The sequence below is a fragment of the Botryllus schlosseri genome, chromosome 9 (genome assembly GCF_051294905.1).
Source record: "Botryllus schlosseri isolate E-star chromosome 9, Bs_hap1, whole genome shotgun sequence".
NCBI classification, from domain to species: domain Eukaryota; kingdom Metazoa; phylum Chordata; class Ascidiacea; order Stolidobranchia; family Styelidae; genus Botryllus; species Botryllus schlosseri.
The window spans coordinates 22,125,223-22,144,209 of record NC_137244.1 but is presented as its reverse complement, the minus strand read 5'-3'; the positions used below and the strand labels follow the sequence as shown (position 1 = coordinate 22,144,209).

The window sequence follows — 18,987 nt, the reverse complement described above, 5'->3', positions numbered from 1 at the left end:
TTCCTGTAATCAGGGAGGAGTTCCGGAATTTTCACGGGGGAATTCGTGTACATTTGTAATATAAATTTGGGCTGAGTAAGTCAGCTAACTGCATCAATTCATTCAAGTCATCATTGAACGATCATGCTTCCACGCATTAGGTAAACCGTTGCGCTGCTCCATCGTAACGCGCACTCGATATAGTTGAGGTTGTTGTTTGTGGTATTCAGAGTATTTGTCGACTACTATGGTCATGTCATTTACACCAGGCCGGTGTTTTTCATTTTTATTCCGTAACTGCTGGCCGATAGCAAGTCCCACTTCCAGGCATTTTGTAATACACCGCTTACGCGGATGAGGTGGCGAGGAGGAGCCTAGATAAACCTCGAACACTTAGGTATAGAAATTCGGAAGTCGACCTCGGTCGGACTCGAACCCGCAACCCAATTGTGTTTCAGCCGCGGATTATACCACTGCACTGTCTCGCCACACACATAGTCTAGGTATTAAACGTATCTACCAGTGGTTCCCAAACTTTTTTCACTCGTCGCCTCCTTAATATAAGCAGCTCAACATCTTTTTATCGGCCCCTCCAATCAGCAGGGCAAGTTTTTGTTGCACTAAAATCGCGAGAAAGTTCCACTTGATGTAACAAAAGTTGCAGTAAAAAATTGCATTTCAATAACTCCAATCAAACGTTTTGAGGTCGGGTTGTCTTTGTCGTCGTTGCCCTTTACCGCTGATATTTGATAGAACGCGTTTCTGAATCACAGCAGAAACCGACTTGACATTATGTAAGGTGGAGACCGGAGATTCTAAATGAGATTGTTCCTATCAAAACTCAAATCCAATATGACGACGAGGTTGATGATAATAATGTTACACCAGCTTCATCCGTCGCATTACTATAGTAATAGCTGTGATAAATATGGAACAACTTCCGTTTTATGATTTAGGTGTGGTGAGGGGGCGCTGGCACTTCATTCGTTGTCCAGGGGGTGGTAGCTCAAAAACGTTTGGGAAACACTGACTTTCCGAGCGCGAAATTTGATAAAAATGGGTGTCAATCGAAAGCTAACGCGGTACTGATTACGAACATAGAAATTTTATTCTGTCCGTGGCCCTACAACCCCATTCTACTGAATACCTTCCCTGACCAGTGCCCACACCTTACTGGTTTTGGCACAGACACAAACAAACAACGAAGGAATTTGCAGTGAAAACTTTATTCGGAACAATATTAACTTCTGAATGACTTCACATCAAAACAGAATCATGTAAGCCAAAATATCCTAAAATGCAAGAACAAAAATAATAAAAGACGTTAATTCGTGGTCGAAATTCGGTTTGGGGCCTGGTCATCATGGACGGCATGTCACTCTGGTTTCTCCAGTGAATGGGTTGTCTTCTTGGCACACGCAATTGAATGAAGAGATGCTGGTGGGGTACATCAGATCCCGTGCAACCTCAACGGCAGATCGCCTACACATATCTGCAACACAAATACATTGTAAGCCTCCAGCAAAATAGCGCCACTACGTGGCACGCGGTTGCAGCTAGTCGAAAATGTCAGACAAGGGACTGAATACAATGCATAACAACGCAAAAATTGAAGCGATAATCGTATCAATGTTTCTAATACACCTATCTTATACTGACCTGCTGAATAATCGGGGGTGAAAAGCTTGCGAACACCAACGGTCGTTCTCGCTTTCGCTCCGGTACTGCTGCAATCCTCCGGTATCAAAAGGTAAGTCTTGATGCCTTCGTCTTTCATTCGTTTTGCGATAGTAGAGGTGGACAGCATCGAGTATTCCTGCAACGGAGGCACGCTATTATAGCTGCGACAGTGGTTAGTCTACCGTAATCTTACCAAGTCTTCAGGAGTTGCCAAAAGCAAGATTCTTCCTACGCCGCTGGCAGTGCTGTTGGTGTTCATAACGGCAAACCACAGAGCGTTGCGTAGCGCCTCCATTTGAGTCGGGGGCCCGTTAAATTCGAGATCGGCCGGGATCACCCACGGGAGTGTAGCTGGTCGGGAGAACTTGCCGTCGCGAAGGTACAGAGCCGGGGACTGACGTTGGCCTTCGCCACCATATGTCACGAAGCTCAATTCGTACGGGTGAGGTTGCTGTTTGAAATAAAAATCGAGGAGAAGCGTTATTTACGAGATATTTCAGCCTGCATCAGCAATCGCTTGTTTAACCTACCGATGCAGCTGTTTCTTGGGCGGCGCGAAGGATTTCCGGAAGAGATCTCTGCTGGTTGCCATTTCGGTTCAGAGACATCATAACGGTGATTTGCACTTTCTCAAGGTTAGCGCGTGTGCTCGGTTGTCCTTTGCAGAGTTCTTCGAAATAAAATTGGCGCACGTAAGCTTCCGTGTATCTCGCCCACTGCTTCCAATCGACTTACCGCAGACTTTTGGCATTTTGACCGGTGAGCCTTCAGAGTTGCACTGGGCAGCTAAGAGCTTTCCATAGACACAGGCTTCTTCAGCAGAGCGCGGGTTAGCACTCTTGCAAGCGTTGTTGAACAATTCTTTCCATTGCGAGCAGGTCTTGTGAAGTCTCGGGGAGTTGAACAGAGCCTTGCAATATTTGTTGGGGGATTCGGGATTGACTCGGACGGTCTGAAGTACAAATAGGTTTCGTAAAGTTACGACAGCAGTGATGGAAATATGTATGACATTTTATAATCCACGATATCCACCTCATCATTCCATTTTTTCGAATATCATGAATATCTGAACAGTGTAATACTCAAAATACTGTGGGACTTACGCCGACGTGACACGATTTATCTGCACTGTACGAATCCATGAATTCTTCAAGCGTGGAAGCGATGGACTTGTCTGGTTTTTGCATTGGCGGAACAGCAGTCGAGTTGGCCCCGATGCCCAGCATGCCACGGGTGTTCTGGCACTGCTTTTCGGCGACCTGCAAAAAAAGACAATTAACTCCTATCCCAGCAGCGGCTATCCGAGCGGTAAGCATACCCTGACGAAAACGGACTGTCTCAGGTTGTTGTGTCCGCGAACTGTCACAGTGATGAAAGGCGAGCTGCAGTAAATCTGCTCACGTCGAGCCACGCAAGATACATTCTCGAGGAAAAGCGGCAGGGACACTTCGGTCTTGGCCTTGGCTTCGTTCAAAGTGAACACCTTCATTTCGGGATCGATGGCGATAGACATACCAGGCAGATCTAAACACAGGCGTAGTTACTGAGTTGCGATTAAGACGCGTCGTTCCGGTTGAAAAACTCACGGATTTCGATGTCCTCGCGGACATACATGACTCGGAAAGTGTTGCCGATCACGTCTTCAGCCAGTTTGTAGGGGCATCGCGCCATCTTGTTACGCGGGATTCTGTAGTAATGTCTGTTCAGCGAGAAGAGGTTTTCGTTCTCCGGCGAGCTCACGATTCCAAACAAACCTACGAGACACAATAGTCTAGGTTGAAATCGCGCTTTGACGGGACTCGACAGCGCACTTACAGTTATCGCCTCTCCAGGCGTTCCTAGCCAAAATCTGCATGTAATCGAGGTGTTTGTTCAGCGATTTTTCCGCCAACGAAGCGCCGATCGATTGGAGGTAGGTTGGTAGTTGATAGACGAATTCGTTGATGGCGTATCCTGACTTGTACAGGATCTGCAAGAGCAGCGATTTAGAAGCATTGAATCGCGCTGTTACGGCTGGCCCGTGTTGAAGTACCTTCAAACCACTTTCGAGAGAGTCGGTTACGTTTTGGACGAAGGCGAAGATGGCGTCGGTGACGTTGTAAGTGAAGTTTCCGTTGGTAAGCAGTTCGATATGTTGTCCGCTAGGTAAAACCATTTTGCTCCAGAAGTCGAACATATCAATGACGGCCTTGTACATCGAGCCTGCGGGGGAATAGAAGAATTATGCAAGGCCGGCGTAGGAAAATTGTTTATTTAGATGATTGTGACGTCATGAAACGATGACGACACAGTTGAAATGTATAATTTGACTCTCTAAGGTCGTCAGGGTGCTAAAAATGAATTACCCTACCTCCTGATAGTTCGAACATATCCACAACCGCCTTTGCCGCTTCCTTGAAAGCCAGTCTCACGTAGGCGGTCATGTTTCCGATGGTATCTCCGATTTTCTTGCTGACGGAGTCCTTGAATTCGGGATTTCGTACCTGGCATGTCTGAAAGGTCGAAGCTCAAATAGTGACACGTTCGAAGGCTTGAATCGGCAGTTTAATGCACCTGTTCAATTGCCTGTTCCACGCGGCTTTCTCTCGGTGATTTCTCAAGAGCAGCGGCCACGGCCAAATTCAAGCCAAATTTCAGAGTCTTTACGGGAGTAAAAGCGCAAGTAGCTGCGACCTCTCCTCTCTTTTCATTCTGAAATTTAATAATTGAATATCGTTTAAGCACGGGGACTTGAGTGGATTCACAAAAGTCCATAATACCTGGTATGGTTTGCATGACATGGTCATCAGAGTCATGTTGTCGATGGTAGCATCGCAACACCACCACTTTGTTCTGTCTTCAAAGAACAACGACATAGTCGGTCGTGGTGCGGACGGTACATCGGGGTTGAAAACGATTTTGACGCCGTTTCCAGACGTGTTAGTCAGACCGAAGGACAGAATTGGCTTCTGGAGTCCGGAATATCCAAAGTCGGTTCGGTATTGCATCCAATAGCATTTGTTCGTGGCATTGACATTCATGGTGCCGTTGGGAGATACCATCAACTTCAATTCGTGGTCCAGCATCGTCAGTCTGAATCAGACAATATTGCCTCGTTATACCCAAGAATATATTTCGCAGCACGAGAGACTTACTTTGGCGATACGAACACGCTTTCGATGCGCGTGTTGTTCATTCTCTCATCCCGACATGATTTGCATCTGTGGATTGACAGGTATCCGTACGGTTCGGTGTACTGGACGATGGAATATCCGTATTGGACCACCGGAGCCGAGAAAGCGATGATAGACTTGGTGATGTTATCGACAAATTCCAAATCGACAATCTTGACGGCGTGCAGCATAGGTTCCAGAAGAGCCTGGCTCAGGACAGACTGGAGGGACTCTGGAAGACGTACAAGATTGAGAAACCAATCGGGAATACAGCTTGATCAATTTCAGTCACCGTATGCGTAGGACTTGTATTGGCGAGACAAAACGATGGCGCTCGACTCGGATACTTCCTCCGTAGGCTGCTGGATTAGCAGTTCTTGTATGCTTTCCTGCTCGGCGTCTCTGACTACCAAATGTTGGCAGATGTTGTTGAAGGAAGAAGCAAGACGTTTGCGAATTGCCGGGTCTTGAACGTGGAACATCTTGCGGATTGAGGAAGATGATAGTATTAAATGAATCAACATAAAGGCTGTGCATTGTAATACCGTTTCCATAGATGTCTCAATCGAGTCTGAATCACGTGCGCACGTGTTCACCGATTTCCTGACGGACGCAACAGAGTACCAGACTTCGCTGAGTGATTGCATGCTGATAGATGAGAAGCGTTCGATGTAAAGATCGAAGTATGCGATCAATTTGGATGTGGGCGGGTTCGGTGGCAAATCTTTCCCCTGTGACGGCAGAAGGTTTTTGTTGGTGGATAGCGAAATTGGTGTGCCTTGAAAGCGAGACACGCACCTCAATTTCGAAGCAGTGCATGTGGATGACCGATGATTCCGGTACGCGTGGTCCCCTGCATCCGTAATTATTATTTTCCATGTCCGTGAAATACAGCTCGACGTAATAACGGTCGTTGGTCAATGGATTTGATAGAAATCTGATCTCAACCTTTTCCGTCGGCATGTTAGGGACGTTAAGGATAATTCTATCTACGGAGAGTTTGGCCCAATTCAATTTGGATTCGAAGGTGACGGTTAACAATTTGGACGTGATTTCGGTCTTGATCACCAACGTGCTGTTGTAAAGACGGCGAGCTTCGATCTTGGTTTTCAGATTGAGACTCGGATATCTACAAAGATAACGTTACACGAGCGAAAGTCGATAACGTGCTGTAACCACGCTTCATACCTGACGGATCTTTGGACATAATTCAGCCAGAGAGAACCATTCTTCTGTTCAAAGTTCAGGGATATTTTTCCTTCGAAAAGATCTTCAACAGTCTTCACGATTGGCGCAACGGTGACATTATAAAGCGCGCTCAACGCCTGGCCGTGAATGGTTTTATTCCACAGCGCGAGGATGTCGTCCTTGAGGTCTCCGGTGGGGATGTCAAGACTAGCCAAACCGACGCAGAATTTCTTAGAGATCTCCAATAATTCCTGAACGTTGCTGTATTTGGATGCTTCGTGGAATCCAGATGCTAAAACGAAAAGACAACAGATTGTATATATTTCCAAAAGCATGGAAGTTACCTATCTACACACATATGAATATTAATCTTACCTAGAACGTATTGCACAACATTTGCGGCCAATTTCGTGGTCTTGCTGATCAAAATCTGTTCCTGAACCTTTGCGGACAATTTGCTCTTTAAGTCGTTCAAGTGGTTGGCCAATTTCGAGCGCTTTTGGTGCGATTTCATTTGCAATACCTAATGATAGATATTTACGAAGACATGTGACTTTCTATCAGTTGTGTATTAAATCATGTGTGATCTTACCTCGCGGAGCACGCTGTCGAAAGTTATGTGCTCTGGGACGGATGCTGTCGACAGACCAGGCAGGGAAAGTTTTCCGATGAGTTGTTGGCGTGCTTTTCGCTTCAATTGCAATTAGATAACATAAAGAATCTGCTCATCAATCGAAAGTTTCGGTGAAATACCTCATAGCAGGAAATTTCAGCATTCATCCAGTTATCGACATTCGATAGGATATCGCACACCATTACCAAGTGTTGATCGCGGACGAATACAGCGGATATGTTGTGTCTTCCTTGGTGGACGGTCCAGTCGTATTCCCATAGTACGCCTTCTTGACAATCGCCTGTGCAGTACTGCTCAGCAATCGGGTAGATCATTCCTTTGTGCAATCCCATGACCGCGGCAAATGTCTTGTTGAAGTAGGAGCCGGTGTATTTCACGATTGGTTGGCCGTCGTAATATCCAGCACCCACAGACATGTTGGAGTTGAGCCAGCTCATACTGTATATTAAATATACATTGTCAGACGAATGTTACCATTTGATACCAATCTTTCGGTAACGGAGGTAGCGTGTCTTCTACATCATAAGATTTATTAGTAAGAAATGAAAATCTATGTGAATTGTTAATATGCAGACCGGGCCTTATCACGGATAGTACACAATACTCACACTGGAGATTCTAATTGACCGACGAGCTGAAGGTTTTGTTTGTCGACGACGTTAATGACAACGGAGCCATTGAAGAATGGTTCGTACGACCATTGGTACAGTTTCATACTATTTCCCTGGATCATGTTCTTGACAGTTTCGGTAATGGAGTTCTCCATCCATTGCTCGCGTTGCGGAAGAATATCGACAGAACCGGGCAACTGACTGAGTGCATCGTAGATAGCGTATTCTGTAGAATATGTTACGTTACGGCTACGAACGGTGAATCCGAAGGTAAGACAAAACTTTATGACAAGCATATGTAGAGTTATAACAGCAAGTCAGCCACGAGCAGGACCGGCTTTCGCATATATTTCACAAAAAAACATGACATCTTACCCATCACTCCTTCTTTAGTGAGGTAGAGGAATTTGGGTCCTGAGAGACGACGGACTTCACTAACCAAAGCTTGTTCGACAGATTTCATCGTGTAGGCTAGATCGTAGCACATATGGCTTCTTTCACAATGGAATGTCTGTAATACGATGCGAATGAATATGATTCCCATTGAAATGGCGAAATAGCTACTCGGGTTATCGGTGCATCATCGTTGCGACTCACCTGTTGCAAGTAGGCACCCAATTTGCGTCCGCTGTAGCTAGAAGATTTGACCATCAAGTCTGCAAGTCTTGAGAAGAAGAGGATTGAGTCAATTGTTCTGTTCTCGTTCATGAACGGGAAGTCTCCCATGGTAACGCGAAGGGTAGTGAGGTTTTCTTTCCTTTGTCCCTGTAGTAGAAACGTTTGTCACCAATCGAGACATTTTTTGACATTGTTAAGGCTATACCTGGATGATGTCACAGCTGAGTTTTGCATCCGAACGTTGGTATTTCATCGGCGTCGAACGACATGATAGCTTGTGCGTATTGTCGCCTTGGATGTGGAAATCGCATCGTCTCTGGTTGTCGTCCAGTTTGATGTATTCGACCTTGAGCTCTGAAGAGCTATTGATCAGCTTGCATTCCAAGAGCTGTGCGCGAGCTTTGAGTCCACGCATAGCGAATTTCGTAATGCATTGATAGTACGCGTTGGTGTGATTTGTAACGTAGTGCACCTCATCGCCTTGACGCTCAAAGGTCACATCCAATGTCTGGTTCCATGCAGGTTGACTATAAAGCAATTGGTTTTAAAGGTTTGCAAATGATGTGCTAGGTGGGATTATAGTCGATATTTACCTGTGTGATCCCAAGGTGCAGTTGATGGAATTTCCTGATTTCGTGATGTTGGATTCGAGGCTGCCAATCCGTAAGTAACTGGTGAAATTTTCGTTCTCCGAAGTGATCTTGACGTGTCGTAGATATCCGGATGTTGACATGTTCAAATAAATGTTTTCCATTTGTGATCCGTCGAATGATGCATTCCATGCCATTGAGAAGCTGTAAAATCGTATCCCATAACATTCTCAACTCTGCGATCACAGTCCCATGCTAAATAAAGCTATCCCTCAAACGTATAATCGCGTGAAAACATCAGCCGCATATAGAAGAAATGCATATGTTATTACTCACTCTGGGAAAGAGATGTTGGTTCGGTAGGTTTGTCCTGCGGCCGGGGCGTTGCTCTGGCTTGTGAAATTCATGACTCCTTTCTGTCCGTACAATTTCCATTCAGAATCCAACTTCATTCCACTGGGCGTTTTTCTCATAGTCATCTCACGAAGTATGCCATATGTAACGTTGATATCAACGTTCATGTTTTCGATTACAAGCGGCCTTGAAGCTTCCGTTTCAATTCCCAAGTACATTCTGCAAATATAGCGCACATGTGTGAGTAAGTTGAGAAATATCTGTAATGGCGAATGAATAACATACGTACCTAGGTAAGTCCAAAATGTGCTTGTAGGTCCATCCCCACGTTTTTGGATCGTATGAAGCTTTGACGAAGTGGTTCATTCTGATTTCAGGCATTTGGAGTGTGGTGTTCGACAAGACCGAGTACCTTGTAAACTCATTGGTCATTGTAAATACGAGATCTTTTCCGGAATTTCGTTCGTGGATAGTGCTGGTAACGGTGATTCTTCGCAATTCCGACGTCAGTTCGTGACGGATGAGTGCGTTGCTGTTTTCAATGACGATGTCGTCGTATTCGTATTCCTCGGAATGATACCAGAACAGGAGCAATCTGTCGTATACAGCTGGGATTGTACCTTTAATTTCCTTCAAATTTATAGTAGAAGGGATCGAGATGCCATATTTCGGATCGACCTCACTCTCTCCAAACACTACTCTCATTGCCAATTCAGTGGTGGTTGTGGTGAATCCAAGCATTGGTGACGTCACGTTGAAAGTGTTGCTCCACGTCCATTCTCCCTGTTCGGCCCGTCTCACATCCATGATGTGAACATAGTGCATCAAGTATGGGATGTCACGGGTGATATTCCAGTGACCGGCATTGGGTACGCATACGGAGAATCCATCCATGAAGTTGATTCGCCTGTAACATCCAGTCATTCTCATGATTGTCATCCCGTAAACGTAGTCGTTGTACTTTTCGACAGACTTCATGGTAGTCTCTTCGCCGCTGTGCTCTGTGATGAAGGTATACAGCATTTTTGATGGAATGAATCTTACCGGGAGGGTATGGTCGAATTTCCAAGTCATGTTGACTGTCGGGAAGTTCTGTGTCTCGGGTTCATTAGCGAGCATCTCGTTGTAGACGAAGAAATCGATCAATGGAGTCATGGTGTTGGTCTTCCACGATTTGGTGCTGATCGTACAGTTTGCAGTCGTGGCCATTCTGCCGGTGTTTTTGGTCATGTCCCACAAGAATTCGACTTTGGCACCCATGAGATTCCACGCAAGTTCAATGTGGTGATTCCAGGGGTTGGAAGCTGACAGGCTGACGTTGCCGACGACGGTTCTGTGCGGATCAGAGATGTTGATGTAAATGAGGTCTTTCGTGATGGTAGCGTTTCCAATGATGACAATCGGCTTGCTGTCTTGGCATTCTGGTTGGATGGTGACGTTGACATTGGTTACATTGAATGAATGCAAGTAGCCGGCCTGATATTGAACAGACGCAGAGGTGTTGGCTACCTCGAACCTTCTGCCGTAAAGTTCCCAGTTCATCTTGTTCACAGTGACGTTATTGGGCTTGATTGTGACATTGACGTACATCCTGTAAGGTGTTGGCTCCATAAGGTCGGTGGTGCTTTTGTAGGCGATTTCCATGTCCGGAATTGCAACCTTCATGCCGAAGGATTCGGGAGATGTACCGTATACTAATTGAGTGAAGAAGGGTTTCTTCCATTGAACAATGCTGTACCTTACGATAGCATAGGTTTCAAGACGTGCGCCGCCAAGCTTTCGGCTGTCGGTGGTGTAGTTGTACACGATCCTTTCGCCACTGGCATTGACCTGGAATCGGTAGCTGTAGATCGGCGTGTTCACAGCGTAGTTGAGACCGAGCCCGTGCTGACTGTCGTAACCAGCGGAGGTATTGAGAACGGGACTTCTGATTTCGAAATGATATGCCGGGCCGACTTCCAAAGCGACGGAGAAGTTATTGAGCTTGAGAGCCGAAATGCTGTAGAGATCAGCATCCAGCACGTAGCGATCTCCACTCTTGGTCACGTTCACGTAATCGTAGGATTCACCTTCTACAAGGTTTTTGTATTCCACCAAACGGTCTTCGTGGTTGATGCGAAGGCGGGAACACTGCTTATCGGAGGATTCGGAGCACATCATCTTGAAGTCGTAGTTTCTGACTCCTTCCACATTAGCGGATGATCCACAGATCGGGTAGGTTTTGGTTTCCCCTGTTCTTTTTGACGTGGTGTTGTATTTACCGGTGATGTCGTAATTCGATCCACGTTTGTGCATAGTGAGATCCACCGTTGCGTTGTTTCTGAGTTGATAATGCTTCTTCAATCCGTACTCTGCGCGCACGACCAATTTCGAATCGTCTTGAGACAAGCTGTAAAGCGAGCTGTTCAGTTGCATCATTTGAATTCCGTATGTTGCGTTCCAGCATGACTTCATGTGTTCGCCGCGAAGCTCCAAAGACACGTTGAGTCGGGCGTTCATGATAGGCAGCGCCAAACTGCACGTTGAGTTGTCCAGTTCGATTCCGCTGAACACCGTACGGTTACAATAAATAACGTTGTTCATGAAGGCGTACTTCATCTCCTGAAGGTCTTGCGTCTTGTTGGACACGTATCGCACTTTGTAGCCAATCTGCATGGAATCATTTTTGAGATTGTTGAGCAAGTAATGGGTCACAAAAGCCGGGGATGGAATGTACTCGAGAACGGCGTAAGTCATCTTGACCCATTTCTCCTCGTGATATTCTTTTCCTTGCTTGCTGATACTGACCACAGACAAAAGAGGATGTTGAATTTCCAATGCGTGACAGTAATAGCATTCCGGATATTTGGTGAAATTGAATTTTCCTTGTTGCTGTTCGTAATCGTTCTTGGCGGGATTCCACAAGTCGTATGCGATCCAAAGATTGTACTGGCGTGGGCCACCTTTTGGTGTTTCAGTGAAGTAGTGAGCGGTCATAGACCTGGATTGTGTAGGTACATATGAGACGTTGTAGATGGACATTTCGGAACTTGACTCTTGGACAATCTGGCTGAAGGGTATGGGTTTTTTGGCAATATCCAAACGAGTAGTACTGTTGATATCACCGTTATTGTCAGCTTCGGCAGAGTATTCGTATCGGAAGAAATTGCTGATGCAGTTGACTTTTCCTCTGTAAGCTTGACTTTCACGAGACTTGAAGATTCCGGAAATGTGATGGACGAAGAAAAACGGCTGTTGAGCGGTGTCACGGTAATGTGCGCTTACTCTCATTACCTTGTCGTACTTGATTCCATTGTCGTAAGTGCTCATTTCACCAACATAACTCTTGTACACAGGGAGGATTGAGCCCTTTACCGAGAATTTGGTCTCGTAACCGGGAAGGTTGGCAGAAGAAGAATTCTTGGTCTTGAATGAAATGTCTACTAGGCTTTCAGACGAATGGCTAGATGCTTCCATATCTTTGACACTGATTTGGAGGGTCTTTGTGGTGTTGACATCCTGCTTGGTTTCATCGTACAGGCCAGTCAAATACGCTCCCGAGTGAGATCCGTCGGGTCTCCTTTGCTTGAATTCGCCTTCCATGATGTACTTTTTGCCCTGTTAACCAGTAATTTCCATAAATATTTTATATTTTATGGATTCGTTGGATTTCTTACCGTAATTGGTTTGATTGTAAGTTGGTTGAAGTATTTCAGTTCTTTCCTCTTCAGTGTGGAGCAGTTGAATGAAAATTCGAGACCGTGCATCGACTCAACTTTTGGCATTTGAGCCCTAGCGGCCGCCTTCCAAGAAAACGCCCTGCAGTCGATATCTACTTGAACCTCGTTGCGTTCTTGAATCCAGTTGAAGTTGCTGGACCATATATCTACGGCGGCTTTGGGATTGGCTCGGTTATCAGCAGTGAGCTGCAAATGGATATACCAATATTAGAACATTGAAGCCAGCATCTACTGTATGTAGCACGTCATGCATAGTATATTCATAATTACAGTGTAAATAAGTAATGTCCCGATCCGATCTACAATTAGGCATATGCTTACTTTGATGTCAAAGGCCTTTACGTTGGCCTGTGACTGCTGTTCGGCGTGACTTCCGTATTCAATAGAACCGCGATATTCAACGTCCGTCGCATGATCGATGGAAATTACTGTAGCAAATCCAGACTCGGTCCACGACTGCAAGGACAACCAATATCCAATAATTCTGACTTCACAATCAGTGATGTTTGGCGTCGAGTCTTACCTCGTGGCATAGACGTGCATCGTAGATACCGTCCAATCTGAAGGAGACGCACAAACTCGGCAGTGGCTCGGCAACATCCTTGCCCATGAGTGATCGTTTTACCCTGGAAATATTTGTGAAAATTTGACAAAGTGAAGTTTTGAAGATACTGCATCATATAACATACGAGACACGTGCAAGTTTGCTTTCGCCTGCTTTCGGCGTGCAGCTAAATTCCGCTCCTTGTTGTGTTCTGTCAAAGACGCAGCTGATACCGCTATCATGTCCAAATTTGACTTTCAACTGCGTGCCGCTGTTCTCGGTGAATTGTCGGAGCACACTGCGGCTTACGGAACCGGAAACGTGGAGCCTGGTCAAATATATGAACATAGATTACCATGGAGTTTCAAATCATAGATGTAACTTGATTTAATATGACTTACTCTGGCGAAACCTGGAAAGTTCCTCGCTCGTTGCTGGCCAACAATAACTTGCTCAAATCAGCCTTGATATTCATCTTGTTCTTATAAGCATAAGAGAAGTCGATGGTGGAAATCATTGGTGCACCGATGCAAGTTGGAGATGCATGTTGCATTAGGAAGGGTTGTCCGATTATGAAGATGTCTTGTTCGATTCCTGATTTCAGTGATTCCACAATCTAAATTTTACAAAGTTATCAATATATTTCACATGAAAGGAGAACCACATATGAGATACATGATAACAGTACGTGACCGAATTGTAATACTTACACTGATCAAATTTTGCATAGTGATCTGTCGTACGCTGTCCATGTTGAGCAATGATTCCACGCCGATATCATATCCCAAGATTCTGATGGCGAACGGTGATCTTACGTTGAAAACGTCCATGATGTGAGAGAATTTACCCTAAACAGAAAAAAGGCAATTATGCTGTCGTTAGTTTTATCATTCCTTAGTTAACGTCATACCTGGCTCGAGAGGGCACCCAAGTCGGGATACTGTTGGCTGTATTCGCCCAATTCACTTACGGGGCTGTTCAAAATCTTGCTGATGATTTGAGAATATACCATTTGTTGCCCGAACATTCTGTCCATGATCTGTTTCAAACCAGCAATATCCATCGCTGCTTCAACAAGTGCGATTTTGCGGCCCTCGACCTATTGTAAAATATAGAAACCGCTGTTAGAGAATCGATGTGAAACGTAATATAAAGCCACTTCACTCACGTTGGTATCGACGGTAAGCTTGGCAGCAACTGGAATCATGGATGTCGCGCTTTCGTAAACAAATTCGAATCGGAATGAACAATTCGTCTTGATGTCCAGCACTGGGATGTAGACATCTTGATTCGTTTCGTAAGATTTTTCGATGGGCTTCTTTTCAACATCTGATTTCGGCGCCCCGACGTCAAGTCGGTCGCTCAAAATGAGTTTTACACACTTATCAGCAACCCTGAGAGAGAACAAAAAGGAAATGGTAACCAGTGAAATGGATGTTTGTAAAGGACATTGGGATCAATCACACTGTTCAGGGTACTGATATACTGAAATATACAACGGAATTGAATTTTGAAGCTAGGGAATCCTTACACCATGGAATGCGATAAATATAGTCTACTACGTATATCATGTGTATCAAACACGAGGGGCGAAGAAACGAAATCCCAATAAACATACTCTGGGTGGAATTGGCTGAAGCTGGTTCCTCTCAACATGATCTGAGCTCGGATGTCCTCTTTGCAATGTTGCACGAGAGCGTGGTTTTCACCAGGGCGCATAACTGTTAAAGTGTGCAAAAACCGTGTAAAGTTACACCAAGGGTTCAACATGGGTCGTAATCATACACAATACCTGTTTCTACGAGGGCGCTGAGATCAGATTCTGAAATATTCTTCTTCATCATGAGGTGGAAGCAAGTGACACGGGTCTCAAGAGGGGCATTGGGGTTCGCAAATAAGTTGATCAGTTTTCGCGTGGTCTGCAACGAGACGCACTTTGTTTTGAGCTCGTATAGACAGAAAATAACACAATCCATACCGATGGTTCTACGTTTTGAGCGGTCACGTTTCCAACGGCGATAAGAGACCTGACCGCAACACGAACAGGTGCCTCAAGATTGGTTGCGCACGAAAGTACAGTTGAAAAAGCAAATGTGCCATTTTTACCCAACTTTGAGATTGCATCTGCTGCCGCAATCATGACTTCCTCTGCAATGGTACGTTATATAATACATGACTGCTACTATACAGTAAATTTATTGATGTTTACCGGTTTCTTCGTTTCTGGGCCCGCAGTTCCTTTTCAATTGTTTTTCCAAGTACGATTTCGCGCTCTCAACTGACTTTCGACGCATACAATCTTCTTCGCAGGTCTCGTGGAAGTTTTTGATCACAGCCCCGATCGTTTTCACGCATTCAGCAGTCGTGCTATCTTCTCTTTTGCACATTTTCTGCAACGTATTTTTGTTTTGACATCAATAGGTTTAACAACCCAAGCTACTACACACCAGCCTTAAAGCGATATACAGCAATATAATATCATAAATTATGCGCCACGGGTTTAGACTGCATTAGAATGAATGTGAAAAAGTAGGAATTCGTGCTACCACTACACTTCCGACACGGGTCCCAACGTCTAACTTCGGGCAAAACTTACCAACGCAATGTCAACAATCCTTTCGGACGGAGAGAAGACATTAGTCAGAGCCTCCAAGGAAATGTATCTGACTTTCTGGCTCTTATCAGCGTTGGGACGTACGAAAGTTTCCAAAGCCATTTCGCAGGTCGTGGAATTCTCGGTCGAGCAGTATGGAAGCTGGCACAAGTCGTTGGTGATGCAGCTGTTCAGGAGTTCGGCGTACAGGATTCTGAAATTGCATATGCAACTTATGCATAAGTCAACCGCTAACCCCGATTGATGTTGGCTACTTTTGAAGAAATCCATATTTTTACATTTCTCCATTAGGTGGCAAACTGTTGATAGTATGAGCAGGGATATCTAGAAGTTTCAAGATATCCCTGAGTATGAGAAATAGATACACTCCCTAATTTTGCAACGGGATTTGTTTGCCATTAGCCATCAAGGAATGTGACCTCACCTTCCCTCTTCCTTCTCAAGTTTATCGCAGTTATTCTCACAAGTCGCCCATACGGCCTCGATCTGCTGTTGGTCAGCGATAGCCATCCATTTTGTCAATTTCGAAATCAGCGCTGGCGTCGTCTCATTAGCTTTGGATCTGAGGAGGCTCATGAAAGCTGCCTTGGCATCGAATTGTTGGTTGTAGATCATGTGTGTTTCTTCCCACTCTTCCTCGAACATGATAGTGTCTTGATCGAAGCGACTGACATCCCCTTATGACGTACAGATTACGACGTTATAGACATGCGAGAATCGAGTTTTACAGTAACAGCCAAATCGCCTCACATCTGCTGCGGTCTCGAGAAGTCATTTGTCTCTTTTCCTTCATGGTTATTTGTTGTCTGATGGTTGTCTGTAGCGGGTTGGTTTCGAAGACGTTGGCCTGCGATGAGCGAATGTGGTATTAGTTCTTGTAAAGGAAATATCACCATACAGGTATGTCACTGGTATCGAGTAGGTTATAAATCTATATAATTTTCAATATCACATAGTGAATGCCGTTGTATTGCAATTTACAATTGCAATTGCAACTATAGAATTGAGTGCAGGGAGTTTATCACTTGGTGTTTTGATTGCACGAATGTTCACATTAATCAATCACGAGTTCATTGAAGAGCTCAAGATTTGCGACTAACGACTCCAGTGCGTTTGGTGGCCACTAGCCTTACAAACATACCATGAATTCTGGGTAGGCAAGGCTGAGAGGGTGTTCCTCAACGCACTCGGCAGATGCGATTTGTCTTCCTCTCAAAAGTTGATATTCGCAAGTTTGCCTTGGTTTCGCCCACATCTCGTCATTCTTCAGAGTAACCTGTTGAATGTGGATTCAACTTGGGTGAGAATGGAATATTTGCTGTTGAGAAACAGGAACAGTAGGCTGGTATAGCCGGCGAATCCGCTTCGATGTGATATTCGATCCACTAACTATGATGTCAAGCTAGAAGCTACATCAGGTGTTGAGCTGTTACTTACATAGTTCTTCAACGCTGCAACGATCGGGTTTGCTCTGTTATTACGCATGCGCAAAAAGTTCCATTGCTTCCTTTCCCATGGCAGTTCTATTTTAGCAGTGTCGCGAACAACTTCGACCATTGACGGAAGTCCGCGGGACTTTCGCATTACTTTATGTTCGACTTGGCCACGACCGTAAACGTTCATCTCGGTAATCTAAATAATATTTGAGCAGAATCGCTACATGGACGCCAATTAACCAAGCAATTGCATTCTTACGTTGATCAATACGCCAACTTCGGTTTCCCTGGCTGCGTGTGGGCTGACTCCGACCAAGTTTGAAAGAATACCTCTTTTGAAATTGGTAATGTTTGTTCTTTCTTGCTTGTCAACGAAGAGAGCTGTGATCTGTACAGATAACAGCGAATAAGATTTCAATTGAATTATACAACCCTCGTCCACGAAGTTTGCGGCGTGGCCCTTATCTGTCCACCCACCTCGCTACCATTGAAATGGAAAGCCATTTCGGTGACGCCCATCTGCCGGTCGAAGGATTCGGATTGTGGGAGTTTGTGGTATCTTATACCCCTGTTACCCCGGCCTTCCTTGACTCCTTCCTCTACAACGCAATCGCTTACGCGGAGGTTGCCGGAGCAGCTCTGTGGCACATTGATGGTGGCGGTGCAGCTGTTGAAAAGCAATAGTTAGATACTGGCACTTGGAGCGGTGGTGTCTCGTAGGTTTTCTCACTTGATCCTTATTATGTTTCCTGTGTTCGCTTCGGCGTCCCAGTTTTCCGTTGTCGCGACGTATTGGTAGGTGTAGACCCAGTCATTGTCAAAAGGTTGTAGGGCTGAAACATAATCAAATTAAAATCCCACAAATGGCAGAAAATTCACGTTGTGTACACTTACGTGCACATCTTCCTTCCGGTTTCGGTACAGTTTTTCGACCTGCGGTACAGAAATTGGAGTTATCATGTCGAAGCACATACCGCGTACGATACCATAATGAATCGGTCGCTAATTGGTGCTAGAGGGTCGTGTACGTTAGTATGAAAGGAGTATGGATCTAGCTGTCGCTACATGATTGACTAAATGTACAATTTGTACAATGTACCGCGTACAGTTTCTCGCGCCATAACATTTTTTCCGAGTAATCTAGTCCTAATTCTCGCTATATTAATAGAAAACAGCATGAACTAATACTCACGTCTATGCCTGCGCCCTTCAGTGGCACTGAGCGCCAGAGCGAGCAGGACGAAAACGTAAAGCTTCATCCTTCGTTCAGCAGTTCTTCTGCAATTCACTTTTCTATTTTTCGAATTACCGACAATGTTTCACTGGTTCTCCGCCGAGAGAGTATGAAACAGTGGGCACAAATCACCGCTTATATAGTCTTTACGGCCTTGTCGACTTTGATCAGGTGTTCGTAGAAAACAAAACCTCAACTAATCGGTGGCGCCGTTGATAAAACAGCGTCGGGAGTCTGGGCGATGGCGCTATAGTGTGTGAACTTTACTCTTTACTTATTTGCATTCATCCTCCCTCGATAAAACTAGTGAGCGATGGAACAAACCGATGTATACCTAAAATTTTAGACTGACTAAAATTTCATGTGCGTGTTTCGGTATTACTGAGAGTCATGTCCATATTGTGTATTGTTACCCAAAAGTATGCCTCATTTCATTAACATTTCTGGATTTCGTGAATTTGCAATTTATCTTTATAGATATAGATATTCTACTGACAATAAGCCAATCGTGGAATACCCGTATTCAATCTATTTAAACATGGTGTCGATACTTCTTGACATTTATAACATTCTACGGTTGAATAATGAATATAGCTTAATATCAGGATATCAGACTGACAGTTTTCATTCGCTT

General features: G+C 44.9%; 1 protein-coding gene across 1 annotated transcript; it reads right to left on the bottom strand.

Moving 5' to 3' along the window:
* Positions 1 to 1,186: 1,186 nt before the first annotated feature.
* LOC145446504 (uncharacterized) lies at positions 1,187 to 18,469 on the bottom strand. Its single transcript, XM_080324821.1, has 50 exons — positions 18,312 to 18,469; positions 18,014 to 18,052; positions 17,850 to 17,952; positions 17,597 to 17,786; positions 17,379 to 17,507; positions 17,121 to 17,315; positions 16,825 to 16,959; positions 16,434 to 16,530; positions 16,108 to 16,360; positions 15,666 to 15,876; positions 15,279 to 15,459; positions 15,048 to 15,217; positions 14,862 to 14,988; positions 14,688 to 14,790; positions 14,238 to 14,463; positions 13,980 to 14,168; positions 13,780 to 13,917; positions 13,471 to 13,685; positions 13,215 to 13,397; positions 13,049 to 13,151; positions 12,847 to 12,981; positions 12,463 to 12,711; positions 9,096 to 12,403; positions 8,789 to 9,025; positions 8,456 to 8,656; positions 8,068 to 8,389; positions 7,842 to 8,009; positions 7,620 to 7,755; positions 7,242 to 7,470; positions 6,753 to 7,071; positions 6,592 to 6,690; positions 6,375 to 6,522; positions 6,000 to 6,291; positions 5,610 to 5,940; positions 5,357 to 5,542; positions 5,104 to 5,293; positions 4,794 to 5,043; positions 4,419 to 4,731; positions 4,213 to 4,350; positions 4,010 to 4,151; positions 3,692 to 3,861; positions 3,475 to 3,628; positions 3,246 to 3,413; positions 2,978 to 3,183; positions 2,763 to 2,918; positions 2,395 to 2,611; positions 2,190 to 2,329; positions 1,853 to 2,110; positions 1,639 to 1,795; positions 1,187 to 1,471 (listed from the first exon to the last, which is right to left on the bottom strand). Exons 1-50 carry the CDS (start codon positions 18,376 to 18,378, stop codon positions 1,341 to 1,343), a joined length of 12,204 nt encoding a protein of 4,067 aa, XP_080180947.1. The 5' UTR covers positions 18,379 to 18,469; the 3' UTR covers positions 1,187 to 1,340.
* Positions 18,470 to 18,987: the final 518 nt, after the last annotated feature.

What these genes read in the sequence shown, in the direction of transcription:
- LOC145446504 (XM_080324821.1), bottom strand. Translation starts at nt 18,378, where the DNA reads ATGAAGCTTTACGTTTTCGTCCTGCTCGCTCTGGCGCTCAGTGCCACT. An exon ending in TTGCAGCGTTGAAGAACTAT is followed by an intron (nt 16,960 to 17,120) that starts GTAAGTAACAGC and finishes CACATTCAACAG; the next exon opens with GTTACTCTGAAGAATGACGA. An exon ending in TGGGTGCCTACTTGCAACAG is followed by an intron (nt 7,756 to 7,841) that starts GTGAGTCGCAAC and finishes ATCGTATTACAG; the next exon opens with ACATTCCATTGTGAAAGAAG.